The sequence below is a fragment of the Ictidomys tridecemlineatus genome, chromosome 5 (assembly GCF_052094955.1).
Source record: "Ictidomys tridecemlineatus isolate mIctTri1 chromosome 5, mIctTri1.hap1, whole genome shotgun sequence".
Classification (NCBI taxonomy): Eukaryota; Metazoa; Chordata; class Mammalia; order Rodentia; family Sciuridae; genus Ictidomys; species Ictidomys tridecemlineatus.
The window spans coordinates 38,351,181-38,376,378 of NC_135481.1; the positions used below are offsets into that span (position 1 = coordinate 38,351,181).

The following is a 25,198-nucleotide window of genomic DNA, read 5'->3' on the forward strand; positions in this document are numbered from 1 at the left end:
ACCCAATTCCCTGTACAGGTCCAGGCCTGCTACCATCAAGAAGAACCCAGCATATTCAATAGGATCCACCTTCTACTATTCTCCAACTTCCAGAAGGCAGCGCTAAATGAACCCTGAAATGAGTTATGACTGAAGCAACACATGCAGGGAGCAGGCACAGAAGGTTCAATCAGAGATCCTGTGCCTTCAAATTTCTTCTTTCAGATCAGATAAAATCAAGAGTGACTCAACGAGGTATACCAAAGGTCCTTCAAGCCTGGCTCAAATGTCATCCTCTACCCCTAATTATGACTAAAAACCTACTCTCCACATTCTCTATTGCTCTTTAACATCACTGCTTATACTTTTTTCCAAGTGTACATTTAATTGTAATATTCTACATAATTTAACTTCACACACTAGATTGCCAGCTCTGTGAAGAGGACATTTTTTTTTTTTTGTCTTTTTTATTTACTGGTAAGTCCTTAGGGCCTAGAAGATAGGCACTCAGTAAGTATTTATGGATGAGTGAATACAACTTTAAGTTACTAGCTGCAAGATCTCAAAACTCTTGACTGCTGAGAAATCTTCTGGGTAGTAGACCTGTGAACCAGGACAGGTCCTAGCACAGGTCTATTGGTTCTCCCATATGGTAGGCATTTTGGATGACCCACTGATGCCCAAGGGCAATATGGCAGAAGAAAGAGCAAGAACACCTCTCTGCTAACGTATTCTAAGATCTTGGACATCTACCTTCACTTCTCTGCTGACCCCCTGGATAGCCCTTTCCTTGTATTAGGGGACCCTTCAAGAGCACCATGTTGGTTATTTTGGATACTATCTTCAATTCTCACAACAATTCTATGAGGTAGATATTACTTCTGTTTTATAGATGAGAAAATTGAGGTTAAGATAAGTGAACCAGGTTATGAGGTCTACTGGCATCTCTGGTTTCTGGAACACTGTTTCTTGAGCCCCCTCCTCCAAGACATGGGAAAAGACTGGATGTTATATTACCCTGTGAATTATATGCCCAATGATTTAGGGCTATCAGCATGCTTTTCTTTGCCCAGAGGACTCTAAACATAATCCTTTCCTTGACAAAAAGTGAATTGCAAGACTTAGAAGCCAGGTCAAAAAGGAAGCATTCACACACCCTTCTTCTCATTAATTCAAGTGAATTGAGTCCTCCTTCCTTCACCATCTTTGACATTTCCTTCATCTGAAACTTTTTGGAGTCAAATCATACATGTTGCTGCCTCCTTATTATTTAGGTACTATTTCAAATGATTGATCCCTGACCACCCAATCTTAAAGTAGCCCTTCCCTGCTCCCAGTTTTTCACTTAATCTCTTTCCTCCCCTTATTTTGTTTTCCCCTTATTTTAACTATTGTCTGACACTACCTTGTTTACTTACTTGCTTAAATGCTTATTGTCTGCTCACCCTTCTTGAAGCTAAACCCCATAGAAGCAGTGACCCTGTCTGTCTTACTTACTGCTACAACCCCAGTATCTGGCCCATAGCAGGTTCTCAACAAATACCTGCTAAACAAATGAATGCATCAATCAATAAACTGTTGTGGGAAGAACTAAGGGGTACTTGTTTCCTGTGTAAGATATATAGGGAAGTTGAAAGGAAAGGTACCAAGCTCCCCCCACCCTCCGCCCCTGCTTGTATGTACCCCTGCATATGATTTCATCAGGACACCAAGTCCAAATATCCTCCTCTCAGGCCCACCTGGTCTCTCCATTGTCCCACACACTTCCTGGCAAACACCCACACAAGGCTTGCCTCAGAGAGTAAGAAGGGAGCTTTGTTTCTTCAGCTCAGATGTTACTAGAATACAGCATAAGAGGAGTTTCTGTCCTTCGTTGTATCTTGTCCAATGCTTTGAAGCGGGGATCCCAAAATAAATTCCAACATGGGCTGAGTAGACTGAAGGGCCTTCTCAGGTGAAGTCAGTTTCCCTCTTTCCCCCACCTCCCAACCTAAAGCAGTCATGAACCCTCTTAGCTGCTGGATGAGCCTAGTCACCTTGCTAGGACACTTTTTACTCCAGTGGTCAAGGAGCAGCTCTTCCCAGAGCACTTACCCAGGTTACTCAGGCAATGAGGCCAAGAGAAACCCATACTCAGAACTAACTTGCTCCAAAGTGACAACAGGGGCTGTGAAGTGAAGTAGAAAAAAGGGTGTTCAACTAAATTAAGTGCCTCAAAGAAGCTATATGGGGATTAAGCTGGCATCCTAGGGTAGGAGGGCTTAAAGCATGACAGATGAGGGTGGGCAGTAGAGAAAATGACAGCAAAGGGAGAGCCTTGGAGAAGAGAAGCAGGAGCCACTATAACTGAGGGGTCTCTAACAAAGACTCCACACTCAGCTTGGAGTTCCAAACCATACTGCTGTCTGATATATGCTGTCCACCCTTCTTTCCTTGTGCTGTTTCATTTCCTCTCAGAAAACTTTGTTTTGGTTTGATATTTGCCTCTAGGCCTCTGGGAGAATTTTCTAAGTTTTGTTTCTCCTCTTGTTTCTAGGATACCTGAGAGGGCTTCTGGAGCAACAAGCACAGCAGGAGCAGGAGCAAGAGTGGGGGTTGGGAGTGGTGTTAGGATTACCACACTGAGAAGGAAGACAGGGAAAAGAAAGAACTAGTTTGGGCTCACACAAATTATAGTGGTCCCTGGAGATCCCAGAAGCACATTAGGGAGTTCAGCAAAGAGTAGAATTAAAACCCCCAGAAAGAGGACATTTTCAAAGAGAAAAATCAAAGTTTCTTTGAACTGACAAAAATTCAAAGGTCAGAAGACAAACCGATCAGGGGCAGAGCCCAGCACAGGCCCAAGTGAAGCACAGTTGGAAGACCTACTAGAGGTTGCAGTGTCAGGGAAGCCTGCATACACTACCTGTAAAGATAATGACTCCCAGCCACATGTGCTAGGCTGGGACTTGCCCATAAACATAAGCACATATCCTTAAAGGGGCCAGGCCTGGGGTCTCTTGGGGAAGAGGGAAGGCACAGGGTTCCACACTCCCCAATTCAGCAAACACCAGAGCAACACCCTAGGCCTTTCCTGCCTATTCTTCATCTAGATCCAGCCCCACACCCAACAAGAAAGAGCCTGGCTTTCCCAGGCAAAGGCAGGAATGAGTGGAATTCCCCTGAGGCAGGCTGTACAGGGTTATCCAGCAACAGAGGTCCTTCATCAACTTGCCTCTGGAGGGGGAGAAGACCAACCCTACCTCTGTCAGGTAGAGCCAGTGCAGCCCCCATAATCCCCCCACTACAGACACCAAACACCAGAGGGCCCCTCAGGAGAGACACTGACCTCAGAACCTAGGGGTAAAAGACTCTGGCACAGAATGAGCTGCCCATAAATTAGGCTCTTTTCATTCAAATGACAGACAGTTTAGAGGAAAAGCAGCTTTGAAAAATAATCTGCAAGTCTGGTCTTCCCTATCCTATACCATTTTAAGAGTTAGAGCTCTGAGATCAGACTTCTTGGATTGTAACCCCAATTCAGACATTAATTATGTAACCTTGAGCAAATTGATTTACCTCATTGAATATGTTTCATCCTCTAAAATATGGAGGTGACTAGGCTGGGCATGGTGGTACATGCCTGTAATCCCAGTGACTCTGGAGGCTGAGACAGGAGGATCACAAGTTCAAAGCCAGCCTTAGCAATGGCGAGGTGTTAAGCAACTCAATGGGACCCTGTCTCTAAATAAAATACAAAATAGGGCTGGGGATGTAGCTCAGTGGTCAAATGCCCTCAAGTTCAATCCCTGGTACCAAAAAAAAAAAATATATATATATATATATATATATATACACACACACACACACACACACACACACACACATAGAGAGAGAGAGAGAGAGAGAGAGAGAGAGAGAGGTGAAGGCAGATGGGATGGAGTAGCACATGCCTGCTATCCCAGCAACCCAGAAGGTTAAGGCAGGAGAATCACAACCTAGAAGGATCCCAGCCTCAGCAATTTAGTGAAATCCTTAGACTCTGTTTCAAGATAAAAAAAAAATTGAAAAATAAAAGGACAGGGAATGTAGCTCAAGGTAAGGAGCATCTGGGTTCAATCCCCAGCACTGCCCCCGACCAATAAATAAATAATTGAGGTAATAGTAACAACCCCACAGGACTGCTCTGAGTATTAAACAGTATAAAGTGCTTAAAGAGTACCTGGACCATAATAAGTATTTTATAAAGATAGCTTTTTGATGAGATTATGAAACTAAGTAAATCATGTATCCGGTATAAAAACTATATAAGTTGCTAGGGAAATTATATTGGGGAACTAGGCATTCCAAAATTGAGGGTGGGGTAAGAAAAGTAAAACAGTGACCTTTCTTATTTTCATGTTCCTGAGCCCATCAGCAAGGGACAGAAAGGATTAGAAGAAGGTGGGACCCCCCCCAGAAAAAACACTTCTATAAAAGCCTAAGAAACTATGATTCAGGTTTCTCATTTGGAGGAGATTTGTAGGAGCAGAAGATTAAAACAACAGCAATAACATTATCCCCAGGCCCCTTCTTCTCTTTCATGGCACGGACACTACTTAAAGCAGATAAACAGTAATATCAGGATTATTTCTAATAAGTGGAAATGAGTCAAATATCCATCAACCAAAGAACAGTTAAAATGTGATATAGCAATATGATGGAACATTATTCAGCCATAAAAAGGAATGGAGTACTGATACATGTGACATGAACGAATCTTTAAAATATTAGGCAAAGTGAAAGAAGATAGTCACAAAAAGCCAAATATATGATTCCATTTATATGAAATGTCCCAAATAGGCAAATCTGTGGAGACAAAAAAGTAGACTAGCACTTGCCTAGGGCTGAGGATTTGGGGAGGGGGATTGGAGAGGACTGTTAATGGCTATGGAGTTTCTTTCTTTTTTTTTCCTTATAAATTTGTTTTTGAGACAGTCTCACTATGTTGTCCAAGCTGGTCTTGACCTCCTGGTCTCAAATGATCCTGCTTTAGCCACCCCAATGGCTAGGACTATAAGTACATGCCATCATACCCACCTATGTGGAGGGGTTTTTTGGTTTGTGCTGGGGATTGAAGCCAGAGGTCCTCTACCACTGTTACACCCCCAGCCCTTTTTTATTTTGACACAGGATCTTATTACGGACCTCAAACTTGTTATCTTCTCATCTCACCCTCCTCAGTTGCTGGGAATGCAGGCATACACCACTGTACCCAGCTGGAGTTTATTTTTAGGGCAATAAAATTTTTCTTAAATCAACTGTGGTGATGGCTGCACAATTTTGTGAAAATACTAAAGACTATGATAGTAGATATTTGTTTATTTATTGCAGTGCTGGGGGATCAAAACCAGGGCCTTGCACAAGCTAGGCAAGTACTCTCTTGAGCTATATCCAGTTCTCAATTGGATATTTTTAATCATATGGTATTAAACCTCAATAAAGGTGTTTTGTTTTGTTTGAGTTTATTTTTGGTGGTGCTAGGGACTGAACTCAGGACCTTCAGGACCTTGTGCATGGGAGGCAGGCATTCTACCAACTGAGCTATATCCCCAGCCCTCAATAAAGGTGTTTTTAACAATGGCTAGAAGGTAGTTATTGAAGATGGTGCTGGGAACCATGTGTAATATAAAGTATAAATTTGTATGTGTAGGTGGGTAGGTGGGGACAGATGGTCAAAAAGCAGGATAGGATAGCAATAAGGACAATACCCAACAAAGACCTTTACCTAGTTACAGAAATGGCACGAAAACATTAACCTGGATATATCTCCCAGAAGATACCAGAAAATGCCAGCCCACCCCACCTGGTCTAGCATTTCTATAAACTCACATGCAACAACAAGATCCGTTATTCCAAGGCACTTACCCAGCTGGGTAGGCAACTAAGCCTGATCGGGGATCACAGGCAAGTCCTCTGCCTCCAGACACTGTTATTCCCAACACCTTCTCCAAGGTTACCTGTTAGAACAAGACAGAAAGTGACATGTTATAGACAGAGTAGGTTCAGAACGGAGGTGATGAAGTGCTTTCCTGATGCCCTTATCTTCAAGAAAATGGAGCTATGATTTCTCCAAGCTCTGTTTAGGTCAAAGGACTTTTGATCATATTGGAAAATTTCAGTGTGCATCCCCTGTGTTTAACCAGATTCAATGTACAGGTACTGTGGGAAAGAAAATCAACAGGTTAAAGCACAATCCATGGCTAAAGAACAATAAGCAATTCAGGAAGGCACTATTTACAAGTTAGGGCCTTGGGTCCCTAGATTGGGCTTTTGGGTCTATGAGACTCAGGGAACCATGTGTAATATAAAGTTCAGGGAATGTACTGATCTTCATGCCTTGTCAGGCATGAAGGATAGGCCATTGTGATCTACCAAGAACCAAAAGGATGTTAGGTATTGATTAGGTGACTCATAATATCTCTTAACTTTTTTTGGCAGGGATGGGTGTACTAAGGAGTGAACCCAATGATACTTCATCACTGAGCTACATCCCCAGGTTTTTTTGTTTTTTTTGTTTTGTTTTGTTTTGTTTTCAGACAGGGTCTCACTAAATTGCTGAGGCTGGCCTCAAATTTGCTGGGGTTACAGGTATGCACCATCAGGTCCATCAACTATCCTTGACCTCTGCATTCTATCATGTTCTTCCCCTCCCCATCAGAGGTCTCTACCTCCCAAATGTCTACCAGTTCATATAGACTTTGAGCCTAGGAGGCAGAAACATGGCTTAATGTTGTGTTTTGCAAAGTATAGAGGATACTCTATTATTATTTAAGCCACATCTCCCACAGAGATGATAGGGAAACATGCAAAGTGCTCAGAGATTCTAAAAGGACATGGTCACACAAGTCATTCATCACTCTCATTATTATCACCTCACGCTGTCTGCAGCCCCTAAGACCCATATGGACTAAACTTAAATTAACCCATCACTGGTCTCTCTGCCAGATGATGCCATATGAGGTTCAGACTGCCCTGTAAGCTTTTGCTTACTGCTCCACCTCACCCTCTGCTACAGGATAGTTTGCTGGTTACTCCAGGTCCAGTCTCCTCCAGTACCGTCAGAAGGCTCTTCTTGCACCAGTCCTCTTTAGGGATGTCCTTGCTTTCCCTTCATTCAGAAAGCTTCTGAGCTTCTGAATGCAGAATAGCCATGTAAACAGGCTACACTATAGTCTGATATGAAAACTCTGAACCTGAGGAGTCTTGGAAATCCCAGGGGAACAATTAAACCAGAAACACCTAAAAGGTATTCATACTTGTGACATGGTAGAGACACCCAGTCCAGGCCAGTTTCTAGAGAGGGTAATCCCAGAATCAACCAGGATAGTTTCCTCTTACTATTCCAATAGTAGAACTGAAAGTACTCTTTGTTATCTCCAAGGATCATTTTGGTTTGAATTAGGCTGGAAAGAAATGCCCTGTGTTGGTCAAAGACCAAACATAAACTTCCCAGGATGATATAGCTGAAACCTTTTCCTCAGAAAGGTTCCCAAGAGTCTTCTGTACTTCAGGGGGATATGGATCAAGAACTCCAACTTGTATCTATATAGTGATAGAAGTGGTTTAGTTATAAGGCACCAAACCACAGCCATCTGGCCAGTACCAAATTTGTCAGTTACCCTTGGCCTAGTTGACTCAGTAAATCTGATGAGAGAGTGACTAACTTTACCTTATCCTAGACATTCTTAATAGTTTTCCTTTTCTTTCTTTCTTTTACTAGGGATTGACTCCAGGGGCAATCTACCACTGAACTGCATTTCCTGGCCTTTTTACTTTGTATTTTGATACATGGTCTTACTAAATTGCCCCAGCTGGCCTCAAACTTGCAGTCCTCCTGCCTCAGTTGCCCAAACAGCTGAGATTACAGGTATGAACCACCACACTGGGCAGTTTTCCCTAATTTATGCCTCTTTCTATCGTTTTCTCAGCTTAATGACCCCCCCCCCCCCCCCGGGCATCTAGTTAACTGACACTGGCTAGAGAGTACATATTCATCCTGGGGAAATCTGGAGGATACTCATCTTAGCACTACACCTTTAATTATCCCAGAGGAAGGGGTGCTCAGGAGCATTCCTGCTATAACTACTGCCTGTACAGTGGAGAGAGAGGATACTGAGGCATGACCCACATGGATGGTAGAAGTCACAAAATTAAGTACAGTGAGCTAAAAGGCTAATAACTCCTATTCTATTCAAGCTAATCTGATTTAAGGCAAATCCTTTCAGTTCAAATTAGCATCAACTCCTTCCCTCCTTATGTTTGAATGTTGGTCCCAAAAAATCAGAACAAGTCAGCTGGCTCTCAGATGCTCTTCCCTCTGATAGGAATTTGGGTAGGTGTTTTGTGGATAGATGATCCAGTTCCTCAGAGAACTGTGAAACTAGTTTGTACTTTTCAACAGCAATCTAAAGCAGGAGGAGATGTGGGTTACTCAGGTCCTAAAAGACCAGTGATTATCAAATTTTTTGACCATGACCCATAGTAAGAAACATACTTTATATCCCAGTGTATACATATATGTATATCTGGATATACTTTTTCAGCATAAAGCTAAAAGGTTTCGCAAAATTTTTATTGCATGTGATATACTCTAGTATATTCCATTTCATTACCTGGAAGGTATGGTGGCATACACCTGTAATCCCAGTACTCAAGAGACTGAGGCAGGAAGATCACAAATTTGGGGCCAGACTCGGCAATTTAGCGAGGCCATAAGGAACTTAGTTGAGACCCAGTCTCAAAAATAAAAAATAAAGGGGCTGGGGGATGTGACTCAAGCAGTAGCGCGCTTGCCTGGCATGTGTGCGGCCTGGGTTAGATCCTCAGCACCACATACAAACAAAGATGTTGTGTCCGCTGAAAACTAAAAAAATAAATATTAAAAAATTCTTAAAAAAAAAATAACTGGGGCTTAATGTGGTAGCCCATGCCTGTAAATTCTACTGGCTCACGCGGCTGAGGCAAGAGGATCATAAGTTCAAAGTCAGCCTCAGAAACTCAGCAAGATTCTGTCTCAAAAAGTAAAAAGGGCTAGGTATGTGGCTCAGTTGTAAATTGCCCCTGAGTTCAATCCCCTTTTACAATGACAACAACAACTACTACTACTACTATTAATAATGATAATAATAATTCTAGTTATGACCTACTTTATTGATATCATGACCTACAATGGGCTGGAAGATCTAGTTTGGGAAACCTGCTACATACAGACCATTTCTCTCTGCCAGACTTGGGACACCTTTGTGTTCTTCAGTCATTTTCCTCTAAGACTCTGCACAGTGGAACATAACTCTAGACTAGGAAAACCTCACAGACAGGAGTTTGCCTGGGCTCAAAACTTGGCTTATTTTCAAAGGAGTTATGGTTTTTGGCTTTTTCTGGCTCTCTAAAGCAGCTATTCAAGGGGGGAAAAAAGCAGTTTCCTTTAGCTCTGTAGAGAGGGAGGAGTAGGGGAAAACATTCAGGGGCATGAGCTGGTTTTTATTTTATGTTTTTAACTCAAACCAGCTTCCTGTTTGCAGGGAGGTTTGGGCTGAGCTCCACTTTCAAAGGATCTGAGAGTCCAGAGCTCCTGTGAAGCCTCCAACATCTAGGTTTATTTTGCAAGACTAACACAATGGACTTTATAAATGGACTCTCTTCCTCCTCTGATAATCTTTTCCCTCCCCCTCTTTCCCAAAATGTAGTAAAGCTTCCACCCACCCTAGAGAATGTACACCTCTTGCAAATGCCACAAGATAAATGCATCCAAGTACCATTAGTGGTATGCAAGCATTGCCTTACACCAGCTCATATGACTGTGCACAGCTTTTCCCATATTCAGTGATAGCACACTGATAGCCTCGAAATCACCATTGTGGGAGTACTTACACAGGCTTTCCTTCCCTTCTCAAAGAACCTGTAAACATTCACCAGTATACCACTGAGTTCCAGTCATTATCATCCCTCCCTTGGACAAAGTGTCCTCTCTCCTGCAGGCTTTGCCCCCTACAGCGTTTCTTGGGCATGGCAGATTGCAGTGATACTTTTTTTTAATTAATATTTTTTAACTTTAGATAGACACAATGACTTTATTTATATTTTTTATGTGGTGCTGAGGATAGAACCCAATGCCTCACACATGCTAGGCAAGTGCCTTTCCACTGAGCCACAACCCTAGCCCCTGCAGTGATACTTTTAAATTAAAAATGAAATAATTTCTTTGTTCAAAAATCCTTCAATGGCTTCCCATCTCCAGTAAGTTCAAATACTTGACCCAAATTTATAAGGCCCTAAATCACCCAGCCTCTAGCTCTCTCTCTCACCTCATTTCCTATATGCTTCCCCACCACTCCACCCCAGTCATACTAGCAACTTTAAAGCACCTTAAACTGCTCTAGCCCCCAGTACTTTTCTGCTATTCACATAGTAATTCACTCAGGTCTTTGCTCCAAGGTGTTGTGTTTTGTTTTTTTTGTTTTTTAAGAGAGAGAGAGAATTTTTTAATATTTATTTTTCAGTTTTCAGTGGACACAACATCTTTATTTTATTTTTATATGGTGCTGAGGATTGAACCCAGTGCCCCGTGCATGCCAGGTGAGGGTGCTACCGCTTGAGCCACATCCCCAGCCCCTGCTCCAAGATTTTTGGGAGGGTTTTTCCAGAGTAGCTTTACTGCCATCTTTCCATATTGGACTTACCCAGCTTTTATTTTTCTTCATGGTACACAGAGGCAGGTAGTGAACCTGATTCCATCTCTGTACAAGTACTTACTGTCTGTCTTCCCCAGCAGAATGGGAGCTCCTTGAGGATAGGACCTAAGTTGCTATCCCTCACTACAGAACTCCCAAGCACTTTGATCAGTGTCTGGCACATAATGGGCACTTGAAACATATTTGATGAATAAATAAATGCCTGGCAGAGGATTCAGGAACAATGATAGATCAGACATGAGTAAGTCCAGGAAAACTGGGGTATTTCAGGTCAAAAGAAATGCTCTTTACAATGTAACTAAGACAGAGTGGCCATGTCCAGCTGAGGACAAGCATAAAGACAGTTAATAATAGAGACAATATTCTGTTCTTTAAACTGATGGTGAGTATACAACTGTTCACTCTTATTATTCCATGTCTTTATTATATGTCTTAAATATTGCATAATAAATATTGAAAAAGAGAGGAGGCTGAGACAGGAAGATCACAAATTCGAAGCCAGCCTTAGCAACTTAATGAGACCCTGTCTCAAAATAAAAAATAAAAAGGGGTGGGGGTGTGGTTCAGTGGTTAAGCACCTCTGGGTTCAATTCCCAGTATCAAAAAACAACAAATCTCTGAGTGGTTTATTGGCACTCTCTTGACCTAGCAATTTGGGGAAAAGGATACAAAGAACTCAATATGTGTTTTTACTTGATTTAAGTTTCTCATTAAGTATTGATAAGACTGCATATTTACATAATGCTCTGACATGTCACTTTTTTTTTTTTTTTGGGTACCAGGGATTGAACACAGGGGCACTTAACCACTGAGTCACATCCCCAGCCCTTAATATTTTTTTATTTTTAGATGGGGTGTCACTAAATTGCTGAAACTGGCCTCAAACTCGCAATCCTCCCGCCTCAGCCTCCCAAGTTATTGTGATTACAGGCATGTACTACCATACCATACAATTAAAAATATTTATGTTATTGATAACATAAATATTTTTAATTGTAGATGGACACAATACCTATATTTATATTTTATGTGGTGCTAAGGAGAGAGCCCAGTGCCTTACATGTGCTAGGCTAGTGCTCTAGCACTGAGCTACACAATTCCAGCCCCAACATATCAATTTTTTTTCTTTTGGTGCTGAGGATTGAACCCAGGGCCTTGTGCATGCAATATAAGCCTTCTACCAACTTAGCTATATCCCCAGCCCTCCAACATATGACTTTTAAGAAGCACTACACATAGTCCTTTTCCTGACTGCCAAGCATGGGAACTAGGGATAAGATGGGCTTTCTGAGTAACTATGTTGAACAGAGCCTCCATGCTGACCCATACTGAATATGTAGGATGAGCAAGAAATAAACTACCAGCTAGGCCATGGAGATTTTGAAGTGGTTTGTTACCAAGGATTACTGGTCCACATATTTTTCAAACCTGTTGATCTCAAGACCTTTTCATAATCTTAGAATTAATCAAGGACCCCAAAAGAGCCTTTGTTTGTACAGATTATATTTACCAATATTTACTATTTTTGAAATCACAATAGAAAGTACTTTATTTATTAAGTCATTCAAAAGTAATAATAAATCTATTACTCATTAACATTTTTATTAAAAATAATTATTTTCCCCAAAAAACTTAGTAAGAAGAGTGGCACTGTTTTATATTTTTACCAAGCTTTTTAATGTCTGCCTTAATAGAAAACAGCTGGATTCTAATATCTGCATCTACATTCAATCTGCTAGTTGAAGTATATAAAAAAAAAATCTGGCCTCATTTGGCTATATAGTTGGACAAGGGAAGATATCATGGACTCCCTAATAGGGTTTTGGGAATACCAAGTGTTCTTAGACCACTAAGACTCAATGACATAACCCCTCCTGAATACTACAGCATCTTTACACATAAGAAAATAAGCTTACTAGTCTGAGAGTTCTGGACTAAGCATCACTTGAAGAAACTGAGGCAGGAAAGAGTTCCTATGAAAGAAATAGCCTCAAAGTCTTGGATGTGGCCCAAAGTTGATAGAAACTTCAGCTCCAAACCTTCAAGATCCAAATGCCAATAAAACTTAGCCCAAGAGATATCACAGCCCAGGTAACTGCTTGTGGCCAGTGTCTTGGATACAAATGTCTCATGCAGTTGGCATTCTGATCTTTTTCACAGCCCTAGGAACACCACTTCATGCACAAATGAAAACACAGAACTAAGAAGAACATCCATTTTGTACTCCACACCCACAATGAAGCCTAGAAGCAGGGAGAACACCTGAGCTGTGACCAGCTTTTGCTCTGGCAGGTGGAGAGTGATGAGATGAGAGATGGAGAAAGCCTATATCAACCTGACACAAGGTGTCATCTTTCCTTTGAAGCCAAGCTATTGGTCTGCAGGATAAAAGTATCCTATGAGGAAGGGCTTACATGACTTCCACTCCCCATATGAAATAGGCAGGGCAGTATTGTGTCTTCCTGAAAGAAAGGGGGCAGGCCAATTCTTCCTCACTTTAATAAGATAAAAAGATAACCTCTTAGTAGCCTATTCTCAAAAGAGAAGGAAAGAATAAAACCATGTGTTTAAGTGTTCTTCTGGCTCTCATTAAAGGAGATGAAAAAAACAAAACAAAACAAAACACAGGCAACAGGGCTACCCGTTCATTCTAGATAGAACAGTTCCAACCTGTAGACTGCAACCTATTAATGAGACTTGAAATCCATTTAGTTGATAATAAATAAACAGAATAGTACAAAATATTGCACAGTAAGTAGTAAGTGAGCCACCATGCATGGCTCTTTCAAAAAATTTTGAGAACAATCCACATTAAGAAATACATTTTAGGGCTGGGGCTGTAGCTCAGTGGTAGAGTGCCCGCCTCGCATGTATGAAGCACTGGGTTTGATCCTGAGCACCACATAAAAAATAAATAAATAAAAATTTTTAAAAAAGAGTATATAGGAGTTCATTTATAAAGAAAAGAAAGAAATACATCTTAAGCCCAGCACAGTGGTGCACTCCTGTGATCCCAGCAGCTTGGGAGGCTGAGGCAGAAGGAACCAGAGTTCAAAGCCAACCTTTGCAATTTAGGAAGTCCCTAAGCAACTTAATGAGACTGTGTCTCTAACTAAAATATAAAAAAGGGCTGGTTCAGGGGTTGAGTGCCGCTGGGTCCAATCCCTGGTACCAAAAAACAAACAAACAAACAAACAAAAAACATTTTAGCCAGGCCTGATGGCTCATGCCTGTAATCCCAAACCTGGGAGAATGAAGCAAGAGTTGTGAGTTGTGACCAGCTTTTGCTCTGGCAGATGGAGGCCAGCCTTACAATTTAGTGAGGCCCTGAACAACTTAGTGAGACCTGTCTCAAAATAAAATATTAAAAGGGCTTGGGGATGAGGCTCAGTACAAAAATAAATAAATAAATAAAAGTTTCAAAGTCACTGGAATGCTATGAGGGAATCCTAAAATGAAGATTCTACCCACTGCCCTCACAATCCATTAGGAAAGATGAATGGTTAATTATACAATAATCTAACATGTCATAAAGAAGAGGAAGAGAGATGACTATTGAGCAAACAGGGAAGAGAAACAAGGAAGCTCTCTTGAAAGTATCTGGGTCTCACTGTAAGTCAGAAAATACAGAGAGAAGAAACCCTCTGTAAAGAAAGCTGTATGAGCCCAAGTTTGGTGACTGGAAATAACACAGCAGGTGAGCAATGGTAAAAGCAAAGATTGTATGAGAGTATTAAGTCAGGAGAGACAGAGTGTAACCAGAAGAGGAAAGACCTTGAATGTCAAACTAAGTGGGGTAACCTGCAGGCTCTGGGAAGCCAAGGAAGGATTCCAAACAGGAGACACAATCAAAGCTATGTTTTGGTGATAATGTATGTGAGACATACTAGGCAGGGAGCCTAATTAGGAAGCTGTTACAATAGTTCAGATGAGAAGTAATAAAAATCTAGACCAGCATGGAAGATAGTGGGAATGAAAAAGAAATGCATTCAAAAGCCATAAAGCAAATAGAATTAGCAAGACTGGGCAATGAACAACTGTGGAGGAAAAAAAAGACAAACTCAAAATTCTGAACCTCAGATGTAGAAAACAAGGTGATGCCATAAGCAGAAAGAAGATCTGAGTCAAGTCCAAGGAGATAGAAGCACATAACATCGGTTTTAGACATGTTTAATTTGAGGCACTTTAGAGATATTTGAGAGGAACTACAGAAACAATTTAGCAACATAAAATTAATGCTTGGAGAGAGGTCAGAACAAGAAACATTTAAGAATTATTCACATGGGGGCTGGGGTTGTGGCTCAGTGGTAGAGCACTAGCCTCACACGTGTGAGGCACTGGGTTTAATCCTCAACACCACATAAATAAATAAAGATATTGTGTCCAACTACAACTAAAAAAAATATTAAAAGGAATAAAAGAATTATTCACATGGAGGTGAAAACCACCACTGAAAGTCCTCTTTTCTTCTCTTTTCTCCAATGAGATAGGAGAAAAGAGAAGAAAAGAGGAATAGGAGAGAAACTAAAGACAGCTTGAGGGGAAACCTGTTTTTAGCATATGGAGAAAATGAGGTATCAGGGTTTTTTTTTTTGTTTTTTTAATTGTTGTGTTGTTGTTATTGTTTTGGGCACCAGGATTGAACCCAGAAGTACTTAACCATTGAGCCACATCCTTATCCCTTTTTATTTTTTATTTTGAGACAGGATCTCTCTAAGTTGCTTAGGCCTCGCTAAATTTTGCTGAGGCTGGCTTCAAACCTGCAATCCTCCTGCCTCAGCCTCCCAAACTGTTGGGATTACAGGCATGTGCCACAATGCCTAGCAGTTAGTTTTTAAAGGAAAGAGGACAACCAGGAAACCAGTGAAGGGGAGAGTTCCTAGATGGGAGGAGCAGACAAGTGAGCACTACAAGAAGTAAAGGCTGGGCATGGTGACACATGCTTATAATCCCAGCTATTTGGGAGGCAGCAGCAAGAGAATCACAAATTTGAGGTTGCCCTGGGCAACTTAGTGAGACCCTGTCTGAATTTTTTAAAAAATAAATAAAAAGGGCTGAGATGTACTAAGTAGTAGAGCATCCCCGAGTTCAACCCCAGTATTTCAAAAAGTAAAGAAAAGAAAGGACTCTTCAGTCCAGACCATATGCAATGCAAGTGGTACCACACAGGGGCCCCAGTAGTCCCAGACCCCTAAAAACAATCCCAGCATCTTTGGGCAAGGCTTTCTAAACTTCTCTAATCTGTCTAACTCTGCTGTGGTGTCTGTTTGCCTACCTCTCTGGCCCTGAATACAACTGGTCCATGATCTATAGGGAAGGTTTCAGCCAATGAAACAACCAGTCTGTGGGAGCTAAGACAATGGCAGCACAAGAAAAGAGATTCTTGCTTGGAACTGTAAAGATTTTCTCTCCTTTTCTTAGTGAGGACCACTACAGAGACTCTGCAGATGGCATGGGAATGGGTGTTCCCTCAAAATAGAGAACTAAGAGGCCTGAGTCACAAAGGCCAAGGTCACCTAGGATTTGGCAGACCTCAAATTGGTAATGAAACTCTAGCAACTGGAATGAAACCAATCTGTTTTTGTTGCCATGTTTTGTTGCCACCAGCTTCCTCCTTCCTCCTTCTCCCTTCTCCCACTTCTCAATTCCACTCAATACAAGTTATAAATACCTGAGTTGTAAGTCATTTCAGCCAAATCATGGCTTTCTATTTCTATAAACAAGCATGTTAGAGACCTGTCCAAGGCAGAGACTCCCTGCCCTGCCCTCCCTGCCTTCAGGTTAAGAATAACTATGTTTGTCTCTTGCCCACACACTACACTCTAATCTCACAAAGAAGATTCTCCACTAAGATTCTGAGAATTGCCACTTATGCAAAAGCCACAAAGGAAGCCCAAGGTCAGCATGTTTTATGCAGAGACTTGGGGGGCTGGGCAGAGACTTGATACTGGACCTGGGATGGGGGTGGGGAACACACTTACTATGACTCCTTCAAAGTCCAAAATGCCAACTGGTCAAAGGTAGGTAGGGGCAAAATGGCCATTCCAAGACAGGCAAACAGACCTGGCCTCTTGACTCTGCTCTTATCTCTACCCAGTTAGACCAATTTACAGTTCCACTATCTAAAGTATATACTACAAAGGTTTCCAGAAACCAACAATGTCCAATTAGTCAGAAAAACCAGGCTTTCTTGCTTAATAGCTGAGAATTAGTTGGAACTGAGTCAACTCTCCTGTGCTGGAATTAAAATAGCCTCAGCTTCTAAGGTAGGTAAATCTGGGAAGAGGTGACCTTAGAGATCCTCTAGCCATAAACCCCTGAGACTGGGAAACTAGAACAAAGAATCCCAAACCTGGTCTATCAGTAGAATTACTTGAGAATTTTTTTTTCTTTTTTTTCAGATTGCAGTCCCCATCCTATTTCTATATCTTCTTCCACAGCTGGCAACTACATTTTATTTAATTAACTTTTTTATTTTGCAATATTGGGGATTAAACTCAAGGTTACTCTACTACTGAGCTACTTCTCCACAGCCTTATTTATTTATTTGAGAGAGAGAGGGTTTTGCACCAGTTGAACCAGGCTTTTCAAGATTTTGAATCAAGTTAGGCATGGTGGTGCCTGCCTGTAATCCCAGCTACTTGCAAGGCTAAGACAGGAGGAACTCAAGTTTTGAGGCCAACCTGGGCAATTTAACTAGACCTTCTCAAAAAGGAAAAAAAAAATGTGTATAAACATATGTATTTTTTTTTAAGGCCTGGGGATATAGCTCAGTGATAGAGCACCCCTGGGTTCAATTTCCAGCACCATTAAAAAAAAAAAAAAAGATTCTGGATCAAAAGATACAGGGTAAGGTTTAAGAATGTGCCTATTAAAAACTCTTCAAAGTCAGTGTGGTAGGGCATGCCTATAATTCCAACTACTTGGGAAACTGGAGCAAAAGGATTGCTTCAGGCTAGGAGTCAGAGGCCAACATGGGCAATATAGTCAAACCTGCTGTCAAAAAATTTAAAAATAATTTTTAAAAAAGCCCTCTCTAGGTGGTTCTAATGATAGTTCTAATGATCAGGCTGTGAACTATTAAACTTAAAGCATCTTGCCATTTTATTTCCAAATTTTGGCCACTCCTGGGACTAAGAGGAGAAAAGTATTCCAAGTCTGAAAAGATACCCATGGGGGGGGGGGAGGGCGCAAGAGGTTCTTGTGTAGAGAGAGGCGCTACACCAGTAAGAGCTACCATTTACTGAATGTATGCTCTGTAGCAGCAACCATTCTAAGTACTTCACACAGATTATCTAATTTAATATCCTTGACAACTTTATGAAGGACTAGTATTAAGTCCATTTTTCAGATGAAGGAATAAAGTAAGTAGTAAGTAGAAGAACGAGGATTTAGATTTAGGGCTGTCTTTTCCAGAAACTATGATATCCTAAGAAAGGGGTTCAGGTTTTCCAACATCACAAGAATGTTTCTGTTTCTGGCAGAGCACAGAGGGAAGTCACCAAGCCTCCATGTGGGTCTTAGCAACAGGCCTTAGGCCCAAAATAGAAGGCAGAGGGCAGTCAGGCATAGTGGGGGTGTGCTGGTAGCCCCAGCTACTTGGGAGGCTGAGGATCACTTGAACACAAAAGTTTAAGAACTGCCTGAACAAGACTTCATCTCTTTATTTTTTTAAAGAGAAAGAGAGAGAGAGAGAGAGAGAATTTTTTTTTTAATGTTTATTTTTTAGTTTTCGGCGGACACAACATCTTTGTTGGTATGAGGTGCTGAGGATCGAACCCGGACCGCACGCATGCCAGGCGAGTGCGCTACCGCTTGAGCCACATCCCCAGCCCAACTCCATCTCTCTAAAAAACAAACAACAACCAAAAAAAAAAAGAAAAGAAAAGAAAAGAAAGAAAGAAAGAAAACAGTAGGGCAGAGGGCATCAGGATGAAGTAGAGGTCTTCACATGCTAGTTTTAATGTATTTTTTAAATTACCAGAACTTATCAGTAGTTGAAATGAGTCTTAAAAATGAGTTCTGACCTTTCCTCACTGAGATGGTTGCAGAAAAAGAGGAAGGGAGGGTTTTCCTAATGTCCGAGTATCCCATGTGGTCAGAGCTTGCTCATGTCCAGGTCATGCTACAACCTATAGTCAATATGTACAGCTGATAGGGCTGGGGATGTGGCTCAAGCGGTAGCGAGCTCACCTGGCATGCGTGCGGCCTGGGTTCGATCCTCAGCACCATATACAAACAAAGATGTTGTGTCCGCCAATAACTAAAAAATAAATATTAAAATTTAAAAAAATATGTACAGCTGACACCTGTTTCCAAGGCAACTGGCATTGCAGTGTCAGAAGTAGGAAAACCTGATTTTATATGCATATGGAGAAAGAAGTAAGGAAGGCATTAGACTGAAGAGGAGGGAACGAAGGGACACTCTCTCTACATACCCTAGTTTTCTTAATCTCTTGGTTTCTAATTTAATAACTGAGGAGATTACTAATTGTTCCTTATCTGGACTAAGAGTACAAAGTGAATGTGCGTCCTAGAACAAGAATGATGTGGGGAGGGCTCTCAGTGCCCCTGTAATCAGAATAATTTGTGCCATGAAGTTTCCCTGAGAAAAGGGAATGTTTCTTCAACTAAGTATTCTCTATAAAATACTTACTTCCTTTCCATTCTCAGTGCCATCACTTCAGTTTAAGCCCTCAGCACTACATTCCTGGATATAACAATGGCTTTCAGATCAATCTTCTTACTGTACACGCTGTCCTTCCCTCCCTAACCTGTCAGAGTAACATTTGATTAGCAGAGCTTGGATTATGTCTCTCTGCTGTTCAAAAACATTCAGTGGCTCTTACTGTCAGCTAAATGAAGAATAAATATCTTAGCCTAGGATCAACAGGTCCTATTTTTCTTCTATTTCCTTCTACTCACCTATATGAATCATGTGCATTTATCAGCCTGGATTATTTATTATTCTGGAAAAAAGCCTCAGGGTTTTAGCTATATTCTTCTACCTGGAATCCCTTCCTCTGAGGACCAGCTCAAATGTCATATCCCCTGTGTCTGGACCTTTCAATGATCACCTGGCCAAAATGATTTCTCCCTACTTGGGACTCTTATAGCAGCATTTAACTTGCATGACCCACACAGCAGGTACCACTTAGTACCTTATACAGAAATTCTCAATGGATTTGTCTCATCTCTCTTAATAGTCTATAATCAACTTGAGGGCAGAGACTGTGTCTCATAAAACTATGCTTGTATCCCAGGTCACAGTGTTTAATATGTCTGTTGAATCTTTTTTATTTATTTATGGTATTGAACCCTTAACACTGAGCTACATCTTCAGCTCTCTTTTTGATACAGGGTCTCAATAAATTGCTGAGCTTGGCCTTTGGTTTGAGATCCTACAGCCTCAACCTCCTGAGAAGCTAGGATTATAGACATGTACCAACATGCCAGGCTGTATCCATCTTTTAAATACTAAATTCCTTTTTCTCCTACCAAACATACATACACACATACACACACATACACACACACACATGCACATGTGTGTGTGATATATATATATTATATATATATATAAAATTTTTATATACATAAAATTATTATTTTTTTAGTACCAGGGATTGAACCCAGGAGCACTTATGAGATGCATTCCCATTCCTTTTTTTTATATTTTATTTAGAGGCAGAGTCTTGCTAAAGTTGCTTAGGGCCTCCCTAAATTGCTGAGGCTGACTTTGAACTCATGATCCTTCTGCCTCAGCCTCCCAAGTCACTGGGAACACAGGTGTGCACCACGTGTACCACTATGCCAGCCCCAATCTAATTCTTTAGAATATCTTAAATAAAAATACTTATGAATACTCTAGTTAATCTTACTAATTCTTCCAGAGAATTCTCCAACTATCTGTCACTGCCTGCCCTAGAAGATGGAGCAGGAAGCAAGACTTTGATGCCTTTCCAGAAAGAAGAGGGCCTGAATGACATAATCCATGTGCATAAATCACCACAAATACTCTTATCCCTTATCTCATTTACACTATAAAGAGTAAGTACAAGATGGCACAGTGGTGCATGCCTATAATTCTAGCAACTTGGAAGGCTGAGGCAGGAGAATCTCCAAGTCCTAGGCCAGTTTTAATGTATTTTTAAATGCAGCAACTCAGAGACCCTCAGCAACTTAGTGAGACCCTGTCTCAAAATAAAAAAATAAAAAGAAAAGGGGCTGTACCTCAATGCCCCCTGGCTTCAATCCCTAGTAACAAGACAAAACAAAAAAAGGTGGGGGCGGGGGGCCTGTAGGTGTTTCTCAGTGGTAATGCATCCCTGGGTTTAATCCCCAGTACTGGTAGGGAGGGAAGAAATAGAAGAAGGAAGAAAGGAAGGGAGGGACGGAGGGAGGGAGCAAAGAGTTAAGTTCAAAGTTCTGGGGGTGTAGCTCAGCAGTAGAGCATTTGTCTCGCATGTACAAGATCCTAGGCTCAATCCCAAGCAACACACACACACACACACACATACACACACACACAAATAAGTTAAAAAATAATAAAGACAATTTTAAAAATTAAATGACCAATGTTATGCTTAAAAAGAGATTTAAATGTCCTTTATAGCCAGGCGGATCACAAGTTTGAGTCCAGCCTCAGCAACTTGGTGAAAAAGACTGAGGATGTGGCTCAGTGGTAAAGCACCCCTGGGTTAAATACCCAGTATAACACACACATATATACACACACACAAGTCCTTAATAATCAGAAACAGATGTATCTACGATAGTGGTATTAACAGTATTATCTCTGAGGTTAGAATTATGAAAGACTTTTCTTCTTTATGATTCTCTATATTACTTGTGTAAAATTTTTTCAGAAAGCACATGTACTTCAAGAAGTATCAAAAAATATTTAAAAAATATTTTTAAAAATATTCAAAAAATTATTAAACTTACTAACCAAGAAAATATTTTTGAAGATGTTAGAAATGAATTATGTAAAATTAAACAAGCTCTAATCATAGATTTGCAAGAAATAAAAATTGTTATTATTTATTACCATTTTAAAAACTAAGCCTATTAGTTGAGATATATTTTAAAGTAATACTTGTGTATAACTGCTTTGATGAAATATACAGTAAATTTTAAACATTTTAGACTTAAATATCAAACACACGTTTAAATTGGAGAGACATTCATCTTTATTGTTTTTCTACTTACAAAAATAATACAAGTTTATTGTTTAAAATTCAAACATTACAGAAATATATAATGTAGATAGTGAAAGTCCACCATAATCTACTATCCCTCCCTGAGATAACCAACATTAACAATTTGGTATTTATAGCCTCACTTTTTTATATGCATATGCTCACATGTATATGCTTTAACAAACATATAAATAGTCATTAACAAGAAACTGTTATACAATTGGCTTTTCTTCCCCATTTCTGTCTTATATATCCTTCCATATCCGTACATACAGATGACTTCATTCTTTTTAGCAGGTACAGAGAATTTAATTTCATGGATGTATTCCAGTTCCCTATTGATAATTACTTGGATAACTTCAAAGACATCACCGTTAAGAGAAACACCAAAAAAAATTCAATTATACAACATCTGTGTAGTGTGTGTGCATAAAGACACCAAAATTATAACTGCTAGATCAAAAGGTATGAACATACAAATTTTTCTTTTAATATATATTATCAAATTCTTCTCTAAGCAAGTTGGATAAATGTATGCTTTCCAACAGTACAAGTTAGGTATGACTCTACTTACATCCGTACATCTTCACATATCTTGTTTTTATAAGCAAAAATTATTTAAATAGAATATTTAAATATTCTGGTCATAACATTATAGAGACTTAATAGGTTATAAACAAACATGTTTTTACACTCCCTGTAAATTCTTAGACTGAAAGGAAACTACAGGAACAACTCACTTCTCAAATTATTTCTCAGTATAATGAATTTGCTCTAAAATAAAAAGTTATTCCCATATCTAGAGAAGCTACTGCTGTTAAAAAGCATGCTCACCACCCTAGTGGTTTCTATCCTGACAGAAAATTAGGATCCCTCCAACCCCTTGGAGTTCACTGGTTTTACTTTCTTTTTTTTCATTTTAAAAAACTTATGTCTGTAGCCCTGAAATAAATTACACAATAGTTGGTATCAAAAATAACATTTGCTATGCCCCCATTTTGGTCGGTAGTTAAAGTACTGTTGATACAAGTCAGAATATTGGCAAGAAAAAAATAGAGGACAGGTCACAAAGAAAAGCCATGCAGAGTGTGTCATTATTAAATGTTGGAATGAAAGAAGCCGAACCTGCAAAAAAAAGGACTGCTCACAAATGGAAACTTGAAGGAATAAAATCTTGCCAGCAAACTAGAAGAAAATTACTTGGTATTCTAGAAATCTGTGAACCCTGATAATATTAGCAATCTCTTTATAGCTGTAAAGTTATTTAGGCTTACAGTGTGCTTTCATATTCACTAAATCTCATTTAACCCTCACCACAACCCTGGAAGGCATTAGTATTCCAATTTTACAAATGAGAGAGGTCAGCTCCTTCAGATGTGAGGATATTGCTCCCCAACCCCAACACACACATATATTCCCCTCAATTACATGCACTCACACCACCAGGCTACTCAAAGTGTGGCCCAAGTAAGACAGCCTGGGCATTACTTCGAAGCTTGGTAGAAATGCAGAGTCTCAGGGTGAGCCTGAGTCTGCCTTTTGGCAATACTTCTGCCCCACTTCCACCCCAGCCCCAGGGGCCTACCCATTAATTCTTGAGAAGCCTTGTTCACCAGTCAGTTCTGAGTTTGTTATGAGGCAAAGTCTGTGATAGCTGCAGTACAGTCCTCACAAGACAGACCCAGCAGTCTGGGGAGGAAGGGCATCATAAGCAGAAAGAACATTGTTAGAGAAGTATGCAGTAGGTTATTAAGTCATATGAAAACAATCATGATGTGCAAATACTGTCCTCTGCAAATTGAGAAGCCAACCAATGAGTGTCAAGGTAGCAGAGGAAGGCCTACCTGCCTGCTGCAAATTTAATTCTAACAAGCAGCTGCTTGCTTTTCTCCAAGGTAGGAGCTGGGAGGTGGCAAGAGTTGGGTTTTTTTTTTTAACATGCTCCACCCTCCTTCCTCCTTGCCAACTATAGCAAACTACCGTGAGCTGCCCGCCATCCAAACCACTTGGCTTAGGGCTTCCTCTGCTCAGGGCAAACTGAGGCAGTGCAGGGAAGCAGGCCTTGAGATCCCATGCTTTTGTACTATACCATGAAATCACATTTGCCTATTTGAGAGAAGAAATCAAAATAATTCAAATTTGAAACCAGATGAAGGCAAGGCACTTGCTGAAGAACTTTGCAACCGCCACTATGAAGTCAAACAACAACAAGTGCTGGCGAGGATGTGGAGAAAAGGGTACACTTTGTACATTGCTGGTGGGACTGCAAATTGGTGCGGCCAATTTGGAAAGCAGTATGGAGATTCCTGGGAAAGCTGGGAATGGAACCACCATTTGACCCTGCTATTGCCCTTCTCGGACTATTCCCTGAAGTCCTTAAAAGAGCATGCTACAGGGATACTGCCACATGGATGTTCATAGCAGCACAATTCACAATAGCTAGACTGTGGAACCAACCCAGATGCCCTTGAATAGATGAATGGATAAAAAAAAATGTGGCATTTATACACCATGGAATATTACGCAGCACTTAAAAATGACAAAATCATGGAATTTGCAGGGAAATGGATGGCACTAGAGCAGATTATGCTTAGTGAAGCTAGCCAATCCCTAAAAAACAAATACCAAATGTCTTCTTTGATATAATGAGAACAACTATGAACAGAGCAGGGAGGAAGAGCAGGAAGAAAAGATTAACATTAAACAGAGACATAAGATGGGTGGGAAAGGGAGAGAAAAGGGAAATTGCATGGAAATGAAGGGAGACCCTCATTGCTATACAAAATTACATATAAGAGGTTGTGAGGGGAATGGGAAAATAAACAAGAAGAGAAATGAATTACAGTAGATGGGGTAGAGAGAGAAGATGTGAGGGACGGGGAGGGGGGATAGTAGGGGATAGGAAAGGTAGCAGAATTCAACAATTACTAATAGGGCATTATGTAAAATTGTGGATGTGTAACCGACATGATTCTGCAATCTGCATTTGGGGTAAAATTGGGAGTTCATAACCCACTACAATCTAATGTATGAAATATGATATGTCAAGAGCTTTGTAATGTTGTGAACAACCAATAAAAAAAAAAAAAAGAACTTTGCAACCCTGGAGCCCACACAGCCCAAAGGAGTCAGGTGGGCAAGTGACCTTATTTTTATGTACGTTCAAATTCACTGAACCCTAACTGTCATAAACCAGATCAGTTCCTAGTATGGAACATTTTAGAACCTCTCCTATCCACTCAGAAAGAGGCATTTTGATCCAGGTACTCTCCACAGCTTCAAAAACAAGGTCAGTTGTGAGCTTAA

General features: G+C 40.5%; 1 protein-coding gene across 7 annotated transcripts in view; it reads right to left on the reverse strand.

The window, feature by feature from the left end:
* Mapkbp1 (mitogen-activated protein kinase binding protein 1) overlaps nucleotides 1–25,198 on the reverse strand; it is a 57,925-nt gene that overhangs the window by 20,238 nt on the left and 12,489 nt on the right. For 6 of the 7 annotated variants that reach the window (XM_078049782.1, XM_013359645.4, XM_021725997.3 and 3 more), the window contains exon 3: nucleotides 5,866–5,957. In XM_078049782.1, the coding sequence (XP_077905908.1) occupies nucleotides 5,866–5,957 (92 nt within the window). Of the gene's footprint in view, nucleotides 1–3,537; nucleotides 3,615–5,865; nucleotides 5,958–25,198 lie in introns of those variants that run through there. The other variant, XM_078049781.1, reaches the window with a different exon arrangement.